Source organism: Rattus rattus, chromosome 1 (assembly GCF_011064425.1).
Source record: "Rattus rattus isolate New Zealand chromosome 1, Rrattus_CSIRO_v1, whole genome shotgun sequence".
Classification (NCBI taxonomy): Eukaryota; Metazoa; Chordata; class Mammalia; order Rodentia; family Muridae; genus Rattus; species Rattus rattus.
The window spans coordinates 79,063,873-79,082,392 of NC_046154.1; the positions used below are offsets into that span (position 1 = coordinate 79,063,873).

General features: G+C 36.3%; 1 protein-coding gene across 5 annotated transcripts in view; it reads right to left on the reverse strand.

Annotated features, from left to right (window-relative positions):
• Positions 1–18,520, reverse strand: part of Kdm4c (lysine demethylase 4C) — a 181,863-nt gene that overhangs the window by 64,370 nt on the left and 98,973 nt on the right. For all 5 annotated transcript variants that reach the window (XM_032902651.1, XM_032902645.1, XM_032902657.1 and 2 more), the window contains 5 exons: positions 17,123–17,442; positions 14,784–14,892; positions 9,453–9,634; positions 7,736–7,949; positions 5,556–5,632 (listed from right to left, as the gene is read on the reverse strand). In XM_032902651.1, the coding sequence (XP_032758542.1) occupies positions 5,556–5,632; positions 7,736–7,949; positions 9,453–9,634; positions 14,784–14,892; positions 17,123–17,442 (902 nt within the window). The remainder of the gene's footprint in view (positions 1–5,555; positions 5,633–7,735; positions 7,950–9,452; positions 9,635–14,783; positions 14,893–17,122; positions 17,443–18,520) is intronic.

Here is an 18,520-nt window from a genome sequence, read left to right on the forward strand (position 1 = left end):
GACTCAAGTTAATAAAGAAAAAACGAAAAAAAAAATACTCTTGCAGTTAAACAGTAGTTTCCAGATAATACAGCACAGTTATACATATGAACTCACAGAAGCTGGAACTGTATACAAAAGGCATGTATAAGATAGAGCCAGCCAAATCCTCAGTATGAATGGTAAGGAGCCTCATGAAGTTCCGCTCCTAGACTGACAGGCTACTGCAACTGATGACTGCTGGGAGAGGAAAAGTTTATTTTTTTTTCTTGGACATGGTTCCTGAGAGTCTAATAATATTTCAGGATATGGACCTACACCCATGCATACACAGGCATTAAATGTATTCACTCACTGGTTACTTAGGAATTGATCAATATACGTGTACGCTAGCTAATTTTATGTCAACTTGACACAAGTCATTGTTATTTGGGATGAGGGAACCAGAACTGAGTACCTGCCCTTCCCTGCAGCCCAACACAAAATTGGACTGTGACACATCTTCTTGATTTATAATTGTTACTAGAGGGCCCATACCTTTGCAGGTAGTGCCAGTTATGGGGAATGAATGATATTAGAAATCAAGCAATGAACAGCAAGTCATTAAATAGCACTAGTTAATAGCCACTCAAATCAATTCCTATCTCCCCAATTCCTGTCTTAAATTCTGGCCTTGACTTACCTCAGTGACGGACTGTGACCTGGGGGAAAGATGAAAGAAAGTCTTTCCTACCCAAGCTGCTTTTGACGATAGCACTTTACCACTGTAATAGAAACCCTAACAGTAAGTGTTTATGTGTGTGTGTGTGTGTGTGTGTGTGTGTATAAAACATTGAAAACATATCAAATCCTATGAGATACAATGAAAGAAGTCTAAGATACCTACATTAATCACTGAAAACACACACACAAGTAATGTTATCCAGGCAGAGCAGGCTATATTAAAAATATGTATACACATACACACATGCATATAACAATTAATGAAAACCAAGGCCATGAATTTGAAAGAGAATAAAAAGGACAAAAGGGAGCGCTGGGAAAGAGAAAAGAGTAGGAAAACTAATGTAATTATATTATAAATTGAAAAAAAGAGAAATTAACAAGATGTGAAATACATAATGTTACACCTTTAGACCCTGGAGCAAAGAGGAACAACCACAATTCAATAGATAAAAAACGGAGTCATTATAATGAGTGCAGAAATAGATGTAACAGAAAGAAAATTTTAAAAGCAAAGGATAATGAACAAAAAAGATGGTTTCTGAAATAAAAAAAAAAACAAAATTAACAAACCCTTAGCTAAACTAACAAGGAGAGGAGGGACTCAAATTAACAAAATAGAGATGAAGGGGAATCACTAGAATAGATATCAACAAAATCCATAAAAGTATTAGTTTAAAATATATTCCCTTCAGTATGAAAATCTAAAATAAAAGAAACTCAAATATATATATGTGTGTGTGTGTGTGTGTGTGTGTGTGTGTGTAAAATGTATGTATGTATGTATGTATGTATGTATGTATGTGTATCCAATATAAAATTAGGATAGGGTCCTTCTCTCCTTTCTGCTGGGTGCTAGCTGATCACTGTCAAAAGGGGCAAGTTCATGAAAACCTGGAAAGTGGTGCTGGTCCCGGCTGGCCACTACTCTGGACACAAAGCTGTCATCGTGAAGAACATTGATGATGACAACTCAGACAGCCATGCCGTGGTGACTGTAATTGACCACTATCCCTCAAAAGTTACAGCTGCCATGGACAAGAAGAAAATCACCAAGCAATCCAAGATAAAGTCCTCTGTGAAAGTTTTTAACTGCAACCACCTCATACCCAAAAGGTACTCTGTGGATAGCCCCTTAGACAAAGCTGGTGTCAACAAGGATGTGTTCAAAGACCCAGCTTTGAAACACAAAGGATGTGGGAAGCCAAGGTCAAGTTTGAGGAGCAGTACAAGACAAGGAATATCAAATGGTTTTTCCCGAGCCTCACTTTTAGATATATTTTTGTTTTCATCATTAAAAAATTTATAAAAACTAAGATAAATAATTTAAACAAATCTATAAAAAAAAGCAGTGAGATTGAAAATGTAATTAAAAAGCCACCAATTGATAAAAATCAAGATATTCACTAGGGAATTTCACCAGCTTTGAAGAACACTAACATCAGTATTTCTCAAACTATTCCATGAAATAGGAAAAAAGAAATGATGGCATTATTACCTGATATCCAAAGTAAAACATATACAGACAAAGAAAGAAAGGGAAGCAGGGAGAGAGGAAGGAGAGCAGGGGAGAAAAGGAAGGGAGGAGAGCAAGGGGGGGAGAAAAGGGAGGTAGGGGGAAATGGAGGGAGGGAGAGAGGGACAGAGAGAGGGAGGGAGGGAGGGGAGGAGGGGGGGGAGGGGGGGAGGGAGGATAAAAAAGAAAAATTAGAGGCCATTTGTGGTGGTTTGAATATGGGCTGTTGCCTTGTTGGAGGAAGTGTGTGACTGTGGCTTTAAGATCTTCATCCTAGCTGCCTCGAAGTCAGTCTCCTCAGGTTTGCTTTCAAAACAAGATGCAGAACTCTCAGCTCCTCCTGTGCTACACCTGTCTGGAAGCTGCCATGCTCCCACCTTGATAATAGACTGAACCTTTCAACCTATATGCCAGCTCCAATTAACTGTTGTCTTTTATTAGAGTTGTCTTAGTCGAAGTATCTCTTTACAATCATAAAACCCTAAGACACCGTTTAAACAGATGCAAAAATTCTTAACAAAATACTAACAGAGAATTCAAGAAAACATCAAAAAGATCATTTGCCATGATCAAGACAGTTTTAATACAAATACAGGGATGGTTCAATATAGATGGATCAATTAATGTTGTAAATATCATAAATAAATTCAAGGATAGAAATCACATGGTCATCTTAATAGAGACAGAAATAGATTTTATATAAAATCTAGTATTCCTTCATGTTAAGGTCCTAAAAGGAATATGTGTGTACACAAGGTTCAGGAGTCACAGAGGAGCAGAACCACTGTAAGAGGAAAAGATAGTGAACATCTGGAGTGAAGCAGTAATGACTGCACATGAATTCACAGCACCTACAGCTGTATAAGCAGTACCCATACAAGACCAAACCACCTAAAAACTGTCACGGACGAGTGGAAGGTTTGTGGAGTTCTATCCCTAGACTAGGAGCTCTTAGAAAATGATGGCTTCTAGAGTAGGAGTCCCTTTTCTTCAGTAGGTGGTTCCATAGGAAGCAACAGCCCTAACTAGACTCAGGAAGTTAAAACAAAACAAAACAAAACGGTAGTGCACACAAGAGGAAGAGGCAGGTATATCTCTGTACATTTGAAGCAATCTTAATCTACAGTTATTTCCAGACCACCCAGAGCTATATGAGACCCTGTTTTAAAAAACAAAACAAAAAAAGGTTGCCTTTAAATCCACAAGCATGGTTCCAGACCACAAACTACAAATCCTTTTTGTTACAGAAACAACTTTGCTAGTTAAATCTTTTTCTTTGCCCATCACTGCTGTTGTCTTAGGACTTAAGCATGTAAGAGGCTATCAGGTTGGATCCAGCTTGAAACATCTAAATCCCGTGTTATAAGTGTATGGTACAGTCAACAATATGGGTTCGTGTCCAACCTTGATGATTTACCTGAAAATTTCATGACTTTATTTCCTGGCTGTCTAGCTTCCACAAGACTAGAAAATACTATGTAATCACCCAAGGGTGGGAAACAATTAGGAGTTCTACTGAGCTACAATGTCTATGAACTATAACAATGATCAGAGGGCAAGATATGCACATGCATGAAAGGACAACAAGCTGCACTCAAATGTAGATGACAACATCTGGAGTCTACTGCATTTACAATTCATTCAATGGGAGGGAAATCATGTCTGGAACTAGAAATCGAACTAAATTCTCAGGGCTAGTGAACTCATCCACAGAATGTAGAAAGAAAAAAAAAACCTACTTACCACCGTTTTTGCTAGAGCAGCATTCTAAATAATCTCATAATTATACCCACAGATATGTGTAGCTACCACCTCTCATCAAAGATGTTTCTCTACAAACAAATAAGTAATCCAGGAAACCATAAATGGACGCAATATAGCTATGATCATAGGGTCAAGGGAAGCTAAGGCCCGATGGACAAATCTAAATGATGTCTCCTGCATCTATTATTGCTTGGGAAAGATAATGAAGTGGAGGTGGAAAGATTGCATAAGCTAGAATACTAATACGTCTACTGTGAAACCATGTCTCTCAGATATGGCTATATAAATAAGATGGGAATAATGGTAATACCAGAAGATTTAACTCAGAACAGTAATTTCACAGGGTGGCCCATCCTTTAACAAAGAATGATGAGCAACTAATGAATATTGTGAGGATGCGAACCAGCTTTGCCCAGAGATGTGCCCCTATCAGTTATCACAAACAAGGTGATTAGTCTTGAGACCATAGAAACACAAACAAAAGACATTGATAGATGCATTTATATATTTGTATACATACACAAACTTGTATGTATATAACAATATTCAAAGAAAAATAGGCTATCAATTTGAGAGTAAGGAAGCACGGGATGAATGGAAGGGAAAATACCTGAGAGAACTACCAGATTCCCATGAACTCCTTCAGAGTCTCTGTCAAAGGAGTTGCTCTTGAATCTAAAGCTGACTACAGGTAAACAATTCCTCAAGAAGTTGATATAAAAGATTGCTTAATAATACAAATATTCAAGCCATAAAATTCAATGATTCATAATGAAATATTTAGCAACAGTTAATATTTGAAAGTCCAGGCCTATATTAACACAGAGTATAAATTCTGTTTGCTAAACAACAGAGTCACTGCTGATCATAAACTGGTCAACATCTGCAGTGAGATCACCAATGAAGAGCACAGTACTGGAAACTGACAGAGCATGGTTAAATAGAAAATATATATGGCATGGTGTTTTGATGGAATGAAAATCAAAGACAGGTTTAGAGTAAATTTCCAAGAGCATTTTTAGATAACAATGATTCTGGCCTAGAGAAATTTGTGGTCATTAAATAGAGAATCATCAATTATCTAACCTTCTGTCTAAAGTTCAGAGTGATAACTTCTACTCCATAGAATAGGTATTCTAATCACATTTGTTAACATATGAATAAAGGGAAGAATAAATAGGGGAAGGTTCCTTGTTAGTTGGAAAAATGCAGACAGATTGTATTGTTTCCTCAAGGATGCATCAAGATAGACCTCCCTTGAATATTTATTAGAACATTTATTTTAAGGATTTCAAAATGTGTAGGAAAATGAAATTAAAAAAATAAAGTCAGGAAAATATAAATATAGACTTGATGATCTATAGTACCCATATGATCTGGAGTAGAATATCACTTAGAAAGTCACCTAAACTTTCTACAGTGTTCACAAAGCCATTATGTAGAATGATCTGGAGGGAAGTGTCTAGAAGTACATTAAGAAACATGTACCCACTTTTATCTTTTCATTAGATATAGCCATGTGAATCGTGGGTACAAAGAGAAGAGGAATAATATAAAACTCAAATCTACTTACTGCAGTCCATGCATTTCTTTTGCATCGGGCACACAGCCATCCATCACAGACCTCATGAGAAGGGACACCATAACAACCTATAAAACAACAGAGTGGACGTACAGATTACGTCTCGTGCATCTTGGAAGCAGAGCATGGTTCAGCTCCTGCATGACCCATGTGGTAAACTCAAAGCTAGTCTGTGTAATTAAGTGAGATTGTTTCAAAAGAAAAAGTAAAGAGAGGGTTGGGGTTTTTTAATTCAGTGTTAGATTGCCTAACATCCAAAAAGAATTAGGAAAAATGTCCAGTCCAGGGGGAAAATGCCTATTTCAACAACAACAACTAAAGCCCAATGCCTAGCATACAAATAATCTAAGTAAGCCTATATCAAAATACTTTTTCTGTTGTTTCTCTGTGTTCCCCTGGCTGACCTAGACCTCTTTGTAGACCAAGCTGGCCTCAAAGTCAGAGATGCTCCTGACTTTGAGCTCCCAAGTGCTGGGATTAAAGGTTGTCTTTTTAACAATATGCTACCAATTTCCAAAACATGAAAATGTTTTTGTATCTATTTGGGATTTTTCTTACTGTTTATTTTCCTGATTAGGATTAAATTAGAATCAATCAAAGAAAATCAAGTCAAACCAAATGCTAAATTTAATTATGTTTATAGTTATATGTAATATGGTTATACTCTATAGCTGCTGACTTTAGAAAACAAGACTAAATACATATTTATTGTTGTCTGGTGCTTTGTCTCTTGAATATTTGTAGTAAGAAATACTACAACTTTGTGTTTAGAAAATAACTGCTTTAGCAACCATTGAACCTATGATAGAGAAAAGAAAACAGAAATATGTTAATAAAATATGTGATTTAGGGGGCTGAAGATGATTCAGTAGTTAAGAGAATTTGTTGTTCTGGCAGACAATCCAGGTTAGATTCCCAACACCCACAATGTCGTTCACAACCAGCTATAACTACAGTTCCAGAGGACAAAAAGCCCTCTCCTGACTTCCCCAGGAATCAATCACGCATGTGGAACACATATAGACAAAATATTCATATATATAAAAAGATAAAAGTATAACACAGAATATGTGCTTGAGGGCTTAGGATGTGGTTCAGTGGCACAACATACTCTTAACACATATGAGGTCCTTGTTTTGCCCCTACCAATAAAAGACAGAAAGAAAAACAATACCACCAACATGGTTAAATGTAATTGAGAAAAATCATGAATAGTGAAATATTTTAGAATTAGAGTTGTAATATATATTTGATTACAAATATATTTGATCTTTATCTACCTGTATAAAAGTAACAAATTAGGAAACATGTAGAACCTAACTATTGTAATGACTATTATTATTATTATTGCCTATATTTATAAAGAAAAGTATTTAGTTTAAAACAGAAACTCTCCGAATCTACAGAATAAGATCCACTTCTTAAAAAGTCATAAAAATAGTATTCAATCCATACCAGATTTTGTTAGATTTCCACAATCATTAGAATATAAAATTTAAACAAGTGAAATAGCCCATCATGTTTATAGGCTCCCTAACAACTGGATGCCGACAAATAAAATATCCAGGCCTTCGCTTCACTAGTGTTTCAAAAAACTAGAAAGGGATGACATTCTATTAATACTCTTAAATGAAATCATTAAGAATATCAACACTAGGGCTGGAGAGATGACTCAGCGGTTAAGAGCACCTGACTACTCTTCCAGAGGTCCTGAGTTCAATTCCCAGCAACCACCTGGTGGCTCACAACCATCTGTAAAGAGATCCGATGCCCTCTTCTGGTGTATCTGAAGAAAGCTACAGTGTGCTTATATATAATAAATGAATAAAATCTTTAAAAAAAAAAAAAAAAAAAGAATATCAACATTAAGACTAGAAATGGAGCTCTCCTGCCTATTTTCTGTCAACTATGTACAAAGTTCTGGGCTCAATCTCACTACCACGTAAATCTAGGCATTGTGGTACCCATTTACACCCCTAGCACTTCAGAAGATGACATACAAGGTGCATGACAGCTGATTAGCTTATACAGCAAGCTTCTGAGCAGTCAGGCTATAAGAACACTGGTAAAGAACACTGTCAACAAATGAATTGACAAGTGACACTGGAAGGATTTGTAGGAGCTATATAAAACACTGAAACCCTAGAAAGTGGAAAATCTGATTTATTTACTTGCATGAACCCGCACGAAGCACTTGGAACAGGAAATCAGAAGACTTGTTCCATCTTCTTCAAGAAAGGCATTAGGGGGGGAATATTCAACATTTTCTTCACTATAAATAAAACACATCTCTGGAATGATGGGTTTAGTCTTTCTTCCAGATTGAACCACTTCATTTACTGCTGTCTCCCATCTAGAATCATTTTCTTCTTGGCTGTTATCAGGCTGGAAAACATATCATATCCACATGAGTGAAAAATTCTGGAAAGAGATTATCTTTTATTCATTAATCCACTTACACCTGCTATAGCCAATACACTACAAACAACCTCATCTTGTTTTTACAGCTTCTTGTCATTTTCCTTAATTCAACTGGTAGCATTTTACCAATGTTCCCATACAGACTCCCATTCAAAGGTGAATCAGTAAGCTCTGAGAGTTCATACAAGATTGCAAGAACCTCTTCAAATTGTGGTCTTCCAAAATACCTCTGGAATGCACAGCTACTTCTCTTTACATACATCTGTGATCCATGTGTCCTAGGCCAATATCTGCTTTGACTTATTGAAAAATATTATGTGGTTATACCTCAAAGAAAACATATAATGCCTAGGTTTTCTAAGGGTAGCACTAATGAAAGACATATGTCTCCCACAAAAGACTGAAATACAGAAAACAGAACAGGCATATGTGGTCAGATAAAAATAATGTGCCAAACCTAATTGTCATGGAAAAACTACAACTAATAAGTTTTCATTATTACTCTGTAGATGTTAAATTAATCAATTTCCAAAATTTTATCACTTAATAAGGAATATTTTAATTATTGGAAAATTCACAGGTAAGACTGCTTAAATATGGATCAATAAAAACAAATATTTAATGAGTAAAGGAAAGTAAAACCAAAAGTGGGTAAGCTATAAGAAGAAAGTTTAAAAAAAAAATGTAGAACCTCATCCATTCTCCATCTTTGAAATATCAGAATTAAATAACTATAATATGATACTTGAAGAAGTTAAGTATCAGTAGTTAAGAGCACTGGCTGCTCATTCAGGAGACCTGAATTCCATTCCCAAAACCCACAAGGTAACTTACAACTGTCTGTAATGACATGAAATAAAAATAAGTCATTTATGAAATATATGGCCTTTGAATAAAGTATTTCTGATTATATCAAGAAAACCAGAATTTGAAAATGATGTTTTTATTAGTGGGTTTTCTAGTATATTGTTCCTTAAAGCTCATAATGGAATTTCAAACAGCATTAAAGATCTGTCTCTTGTGTCTACTCTGAAGAATACAGTCCTTCCTGTGCTGAGATGCAGACAGAATGATAGAACCTGCAGACACAGTTAGCAGAAAATAGTAACTGGATATAAAATTTGTAATGAGCCCTGGATGTGCTGTGTATGTTTTACACAAAAGATAAAAATGATTCTAATCAAGAGTAGGGACTGATATTTACATTACTGAACAGTACTGCTTTCAATTTGAGTAAGGTTCTAGGTGTTTGTTTTTTCTATGAAATGTTTTGTTTACAGAACTTACATTAAAAGTTTTACATTAGAAGTTTTATGACTTTTAGTAAAAGAACTGGATTTAGATACAGGTTTCAAAAATGTAATGATTGAAACAAACACTAAAAACAATCAAACAAACACATTCCACCAAAGGCCCTAAGGAAATGCAGCAATGGAAGGATACACTGACAGTCACACTCCACGTTACCTTGTAGTATGGCATGAGCAGAGTGCAGATTGCACAATTTGGCTCCATTTTTGCCACAGTTGCATTATACTCCTGTTCAGCCATAAAGTTGGGCGACTTTGTCTGCCAAAGGTGGATCAGAGGCTTTGCCCAAGACTCTGTTTCTTCAACTTCTTCATCAATGTTTAGGACCTCAGGCAATTCTTAGGAGAGAAAACAGGAAAATATACTAAAGAGAAGACTCAGAAGAAAAAAAAATATCACCCTGGTAACAACAAGAATACTCAGAAATATATGTGATATCACTGTTAACCTTTTAAGTTGGCTTTTTTTTTTCTTATCTATTTTACAAGCTATTTTCTGAAAACAATAGTATAAATGTGTTTTTGTCATAATCTTCAAATGCTCAGATTAGATCATGGGGACATGAAGCAACTCCTCTTTATCAGCTATCTCCTTTCTTCTAGGAAAAATTAAAACAATTCCAGTTAAACTTCATCATTTCTTAATTTTCCACTGTAAAACTTCCCACATGGTTAGCATGTCTGATTATGACTTAGGTAATAAGTCCTATATTAATAATTTTCATTTTCTTCACATAACATAGTATATAGCTCATGGTTCAGTGAAAGCTGAAATTTCAATTTCATTAAATTGATTTTTGGATTCAAGAATCCATGGCATTTATATAAGTAGAAAACAGGTGTGCTGTCACAGAAAAACTGAATGAGATAAAGAGGAATAAAAATTAAAATATAAACTCTAACAAGAAAAATAACAATAAGCAACAATCACTTTTCTTTAATATCATCTCTTAACATCCATGGACTCAATTTCCCAATAAAAAGACATAGACTAATAGACTGGGTACATAAATAGGACCCAGCATTTTGCTGCATACAAGAAACACACCTCAGTGATAACAACACTACCTCAGAGTAAAAGAATGAAAAAAAAAAAAAATGACAAGCAAATCATCCTAAGAAACAAGCTAGAGTAGCCATTCAAATATCAAATAAAACTGACTTTAACCAAAAATTATCAAAAAAGATAAGGAAACTTGATACTCTTCAAAGGAAAAATCTACCAAAATGAACTCTCAATTCTGAACATCTAAGTTCCAAATGCAAAGGCACCCACATTCATAAAAGAAACTTTACTATAGCTTAAAGCATACATTGCACCATACACGGTAACAGTGAGAGACTTGAACACCCCACTCTCAGCAATGGACAGATCACAGAAACAGACATTAAACAGAGACAGTGAAACAAACAGAAGTTACGAACCAAAAGGTTTTAACAGATATCTATAGAATATTTCATCTTAAAACAAAAGAATATACCCTTTTTTCAGCACTTCATGGCACCTTCTCCAAAATTGACCATATAATTGGTCACAAAGCAGGCCTCATCAGATAAAAGAAGACTAAAATAATCCCTTACATCCTAACAGATCACCATGGATTAAGGCTGATTTTCAATAACAACAAAAAGAATAGAAAGCCCACATACACATGGAAGCTGAACAACACTGTTGGTCAATGATAACTTGGTCAAGGAAGAAATAAAGAAAGAAATTAAAGACTTTTTAGAATTTAATGAAAATGAAGGCACAACATACCCAAACTCATAGGATACAATGAAAGCAGTGCTAAGAGGAAAACTCATAGCTCTGAGTGGCTCCAAAAAGAAACTGGAAAGAGCATATGTCAGCAGCTTGACAGCACACTTGAAAGCTCTAGAACAAAAAGAAGCGGAGATACACCCAAGAGGAGTAGACAGCAGGAAATAATCAAACTCAGGGCTGAAATCAACCAAGTAGAGAAACAAAAAGAGCTAAACAAAGAATCAACAAAACCAGGAGTTGGACTTTTAAAGGTATAAACAATTTGGACTCAAAGGAAGAAGAGAGAACAATGATATGAATAATTTATTTGAAACTATAGATTTTTCCATTGTCATTTTAGATTAGTTTAAATCTCTAGCCAACAGGAAAATTTTCCAGTTTTAAAATTCAATTCTTAAAAATTCCTAGAAGATGAAGAAGTGCTTATTATGTGTAACTGTTGCAAAGGTACAACTACAAATGTTTCAGAAAATACTTAACCTTAAACTCTTTAGACAATTCTGTTTACATAATTCACACATATTTTTGGAAGCTCTATAAACTGAAATCAAGGTGGTATTGTGGGTAAATTCTCAGTGGCAACATAAAAATAAGCTTCTAGGAAGAAGTCACATGAAAAGAGTACCTTTCCTTAGAGTATATCTAGTACCTTTCCTGCAGGGAAGCTCCACCAATAGCAAAGCTTGAAAAAGTAATTAAAATTCCTAAATATTATGTTATATATTAATTTTCAAAATCTGTCATATAGATATAGTAACTGTAATAGGACAATAGCTTTTGCTACATGAACTAAAATGGGAAGGAAAGAATTGTAATAAGCATAATGTCTATAATTCTAGCAATTGAAAGGCTGTAGCAGGGAGATCAGGTCTCAGGCCCTTGTAGATTACAACACTTTAACTTGCATCTAGAAAACAAAAATTAGAACTCAACCTAATAACATACAGAGATAAGAGCTAGTATTTATCTTTATTTCGATCATTCAACTAAAATGCTACTGTACATTATAGACAGGACCATCATGTTCTATCTTCCTACCTAAGTATGTCTCACAGAATAAAAGACAGTAAATAAGCATCTGGAACACATGGGCACTGGAAACAATTTCCTGAACAAAACACCAATGGCTTATGCTCTAAGATCAAGAATCGACAAATGGGATCTCATAAAACTGCAAAGCTTCTGTAAGGCAAAGGACACAGTGGTTAGGACAAAACGGCAACCAACAGATTGGGAAAAGATCTTTACCAATCCTACAACAGATAGAGGCCTCATATCCAAAATATACAAAGAACTCAAAAGTTAGACTGAGGGAGACAAATAACCCTATTAAAAAATGGGGTTCAGAGCTAAACAAAGAATTCACAGCTGAGGAATGCGAATGGCTGAGAAACACCTAAAGAAATGTTCAACATCTTTAGTCATCAGGGAAATGCAAATCAAAACAACCCTGAGATTTCACCTCACACCAGTGAGAATGGCTAAGATCAAAAACTCAGGTGACAGCAAATGCTGGCGAGGATGCGGAGAAAGAGGAACACTCCTCCATTGTTGGTGGGGTTGCAGACTGGTACAACAATTCTGGAAATCAGTCTGGAGGTTCCTCAGAAAATTGGACATTAAACTGCCCGAGGATCCAGCTATACCTCTCTTGGGCATATACCCAAAAGATGCCCCAACATATAAAAAAGACACGTGCTCCACTATGTTCATCGCAGCCTTATTTATAATAGCCAGAAGCTGGAAAGAACCCAGATGCCCTTCAACCGAGGAATGGATACAGAAAATGTGGTACATCTACACAATGGAATATTACTCAGCTATCAAAAACAACGAGTTTATGAAATTTGTAGGCAAATGGTTGGAACTGGAAAATATCATCCTGAGTGAGCTAACCTAATCACAGAAAGACATACATGGTATGCACTCATTGATAAGTGGCTATTAGCCCAAATGCCTGAATTACCCTAGATGCCTAGAACAAATGAAACTCAAGACGGATGATCAAAATGTGAATGCTTCACTCCTTCTTTAAAAGGGGAACAAGAATACCCTTGGCAGGGAAGAGAGAGGCAAAGATTAAAACAGAGACTGAAGGAACACCCATTCAGAGCCTGCCCCACATGTGGCCCATACATATACAGCCACCCAATTAGACAAGATGGATGAAGCAAAGAAGTGCAGACAGGAGCCGGATGTAGATCGATCCTGAGAGACACAGCCAGAATACAGCAAATACCGAGGCGAATGCCAGCAGCAAACCACTGAACTGAGAATAGGACCCCCGTTGAAGGAATCAGAGAAAGAACTGGAAGAGCTTGAAGGGGCTCGAGACCCCATATGTACAACAATGCCAAGCAACCAGAGCTTCCAGGGACTAAGCCACTACCTAAAGACTATACATGGACTGACCCTGGACTCTGACCTCATAGGTAGCAATGAATATCCTAGTAAGAGCACCAGTGGAAGGGGAAGCCCTGGGTCCTGCTAAGACTGAACTCCCAGTGAACGTGATTGTTGGGGGAGGCGGCAATGGGGGAGGGTGGGAGGGAACACCCATAAGGAAGGGGATGGGGGAGGGGATGTTTGCCGGAAAGCAGGAAAGGAATAACACTCGAAATGTATATAAGAAATATTCAAGTTAATAAAAAGACAGTAAATAGACATCTCGGTGTTTAAGAGAACTGACTGATATTTCACAGGTCCTTAGCTCAAGCCCCAGCACCCATGTGGCAGCTCACATGGTCCAAGTCCAGGGGACCTATCACTTTCACAGACAAATATGTAGGCAAAATCCTAATGCACATGAAATAAAATGAAAAGATGTACATAGAAAAATGATGCTGATATATCAAGTGAGTGTTATTTGATCCAAACAAAAACACTATAATGTTTTATCTGGACTACATCCTCAAAGACTGGTGACATTTGTTAATATCAGAAAAGGAGACTGTCAAAGCAGGACAAAAAAAAAAAAACAAAGCAAAACAAAACAAAAAACCAAGAAAACAACAACTACAACAAAACACTTGAATAGATCTCTTAGAAAATGTAAGGAAGAAGTAATGAGTAAATATTTAAACACTACATACACAGAGAGAAAGAGGACCAAACTGAGGGCCTTGTGCTTGCTAGGCAAGCGCTCTACCACTGAGCTAAATCCCCAACCTGAGAAATAGTTTTTTACAACAAGCCTCATCAGAGTAGTCTACTAATGACAGAGATTTACCACACACTGCTATGGAGGAATATAAGCACTGGTTTCTTACTGGAGGATGTTTAAATGAATTTAAATGATTCAGGTTAAAACCCAATGCAGAGAGCAGTGGTAGCACACGCCTTAATCCCTGAACCCTGGAGGCAGAAGACAGCCTGTCTGTAGAGTACGTTCCCAGACAGCCAGGGCTACAAGACAAAATGCTGTCTTTAAAAAGAACAAAAAGTACTGACAATTCATATATGCTATGACTTAAAGTAATTATTCTGGAAAACTTTCAGGCTATGTCCGGAATGACTTATTTATGGCATGAAATCAAATATTTGTACTAGTAATATTTTAAAGTATATGAAGCATGACATTATTTCTAAACTTCAATTACTTTTACCTATAAATTATTATTTATAGTTTCCCAAAGATTTGCCACAGAGTAAAAATTTCCTGAGAAATTTTTTATTGCATAAGCCATCTAATACAAAAGACTATGAATAATAGTATGTACTCACCTTCATCACTTGCTACCTGCTGCTTTACAAGAGTCATTGGGGATCTGGCTGGAGGCTTCCCAAGTGGATGTCGCCAACTCTTAGTAGTTTTTGGCTGTCCTTCTATTATCTGGTTATGGGGGATGGCGGGGGAGAGAAGGTAGAAATATACATGAATAATGTTTGGTTCTTTTTGGTTTGTTTGGTTTTTTTTTTGCTGTTGTTCCATGTGTTTGGTCTATGCCTGTGTGTTTGCAAAAACATGTAGACCTAAGATATTCTACTAGCTCACTGCTTTACATTTTGAGGCAGGGTCTCAATGAACCTAGAGATCACTTCTTTGACTAGCTTGGTTAACCAGCAAGTTCCAAGGGCCCTCCTGATTCTGCTTCCCAGGACAGTGGACACAGACTAGTGCAGTCATGTGTAACATTTCTTTATGATTATATAGCAAGAATGTTAATCACTGAGCCATTTCTCCAGACTCAATGAATACTTGTTTCAGAAAAAAAAAACTTCAAAATGATAACATGGTTGATAAATAAATCTCATACTTATTTAAGAAATCACCACTTTAAGAAATTTAGACTTGCAAGCTAGGATATAGCTCAGTGGTAAAACATTTACCTAGTACACATGAAGTCCTGGGTTTTCATCCAGGGTACTATCGGAGAGATGGGGAGAAAAACTGAGGGCAGGGGACAGAAGCAAAGTCAGGGAGCCAGAATGGGAAAGAAAGGGAAGGTAAAGGAAGAAGGTAGCATTTTTCTAAAAGACCAATTAATTCTCATTCAAAAAATATTGCTTTATGGAAGGCTTACCAGTAATTAACAAAGTTTCAAAAATCCTTTAAAACTATCCCAAATTCACCAACAAAATGGTGAAGAACTGTCAAGTTGTATCATCTCTAACCTTTCATCCATGAATACTTGGCAAGTGATCCATCTTTTATTCTCTCAGAGAAGGAAAATCAGCAAAGTGGTAAAGAGGACTTTTCCTTCCATTGAAAAGAGAGCCATGGGTTCAATAGGAAAATATTATTTTTAAACGAAATATTTCTATTATTTTGAAATCACTAAATTGTGAAAGATATTTTTATAGCCCCCATAAGATACTTTACTTTTTACATTTAATACTTTTTCACGTCATATTTATTTATATTTCTGTAGAATATGCAATGACATAGAAAATGATCAAGTCTATTGATCACATTGTTGAATTAATTTAATATATTTCAAAATGACTAAGAAATAAACTATTTGAAATTACCATCTTTTAAAAATGTGCTTTGTGACTATAAAGGATGTGAAAAGACTCATAGTAGGTTTAGTAAACTGGGAACAATCATGAGATAGTTGATCAGATCAGCAGACAGATCAGCTACCACTTCAAATGGCAGAGAGCTCCTCACAGATCCTAGAAGTTCCTGGTAAGGTTCAGAATGGTAGCACAGCATTAGCTCGCTTGACCCTTTCCTGATCTAGGGAATGTTCATTATGTAAGCATACAGTTATAACACTAAACAAGTACAATGGATAACTACAGATGGGAGGCTGTGGCCATAAAACCAGCATGGGAAGCTTAAATTTTCTGAGAGGCAAAAGGTTTGTGGGAATAAACATGGCCATAAATATAGTTCTAATATTCTGAGTAAGAAAAGTCAAAGAAACACTGATGCTATGAGCCATGATGTTAAAACCGAGACTATATAAAAAAGACTTCACAATGCTATCTACTGTCAGGAGGGCAGTGACTTTAACCTCAGCCTGAACAACAGTGCTTGTTATGGGAACATTCTGTACCATGACTGCCTAAATGTCAATATGATCAATATTCCAAAATAAAGTTCATCAAGTATTAGTATTTGTGAAAAGGGGTTGGGGATTTAGCTCAGTGGTAGAGCACTTGCCTAGCAAGCGCAAGGCCCTGGGTTCGGTCCTCAGCTCCGAAAGAAAGAAAGGGAAAAAAAAAAAAAGACAAAATAACAGTATTTGTGAAAAGTAGTTAATGAGTATAAATGAACTCTCTATGTATTATTTGCAGTGAAGCCTGCATTATCTCCAAATACAGATGTTGCTTATTTTAAAGTACAAAGTGAAAAAATTCAGTCTTCAACAAGTAGTCAAAAGAATTGGTATTAATGAATTAAAATGTAAGCCAGAACAGTTATTTCCCTGCCAAAATCATATTCCCTGATGAAATATGACTAAAATTTATAAAAGTGATCACTATTTATTTTTGTCCTAAAGCAAGATTTCAAGCAAGTTTATGAATGAACTAACTATATTCATAAAAAGTATCACTTTCACAGTATAGACTTCAAGCCAATGAACACAGAGGAAATACAAACTGCCATGTACCTTAGGAACATTGAGCCCATTTCTCTCTTCACTGAGAGCTTCTGGGACTTCCCCAGGTTCAAGGTTACTTGCATGGCCCTCTTCATCATTTTCTTCTCCCTCTGTCAATACTCTATTACTTTCTGCCAGCGAAGAAGGTATCTTGGGAGATTCAAGCTGGAGAATCTTAAGTAAACGTGACTCCTTGCCTGTTATATGGCCATGAGAAAATGGTATTAAGTCAGAAGCCTTCTTCAGCGTAGATGGTGAAGTTACAGCATTGGCGGTGTCATTCTCTGGTTGTATTTCATCTATTATAGATGAATTTATGCAACTTTTTCCTAAGGAACAAACAAACAATATTAAATGTTGCAATGCATTATTACTGAGTACAATGACTGAATAATTACAAATTACTAATTTTATATTTTATTTTCATTTTATTTTTGTTGTTTTATTTTGTTTTTCCACTAAAAATCAGGATAATAAAACAGGGTCAGGTTTTCAAGAAACCTGCTGCCTAAGGCATGCTGGGAATCAGTCAACCCCCAGCACCACTGGATTGCTGGATACAGCCTTGATATGAAGGTTTTTGTCTACTCTTATTGCAACAGGTTATACTGTGATTGGTTGAGATCACTGGGACGCCTGTTCGTTTCTGAAGGAAACTGCAGGAGCAGTGATAGAAGAGTCAGGGGGGACTAGGACTAGTGGAGGGTGAAGAATAAATAAAAAGAAAAAATATTTTCCATACAACAACAACAACAACCACCACCACCACAAAGCGGTAAACACTCTTCAAAGGAAATCCACCATCCAAACTCTGAGCACCTCTGAGCTAGAAAACAGGCTGAAGTTTTCATGAAATCTGCTGCCAAAGGCATTCTAGGAATCAGTCAACTCCAATCATGTGTCCTGGAGCCAGAGATCCCCAAAACAGGCAATCGGACTTAACTTTTACTCTCAAGCTTAAAGAACAAACAAACAAACGATACAAAACAAACAACAAACCGCACAATTCATCTCAAATAAGCAGGTTTCCTACCCTTCCAGCTCTCCACTGTAAAGCTGTTTCTCAGACCCGGCCTAGTGTGGTGCCTGTGCCTTCACATACTGAGCAGTATATGGAAGCTAACTTCTTAGACCGAGAAGTCTGGTCTCACTGTTTTAAGGTCAAACTGGGTCTGTTCTTGCATTTTCCTTCCCTGACTTATTTTTTATACTCTTCACCACTGATCCATCACAGAGTCCCTGCATTTATTTTTAGATTTACTTAATATATATATGAGTGCTTTATCTGTATATACATCTGTTAGATTAGCCCTTTAGAAACGTTCATTAATATAAAACAGTCAATGATATTACACACTGAGCAGATTTTATAGAAAGTTTTTGTCCTTTTAAAAACCTTATCCTTTA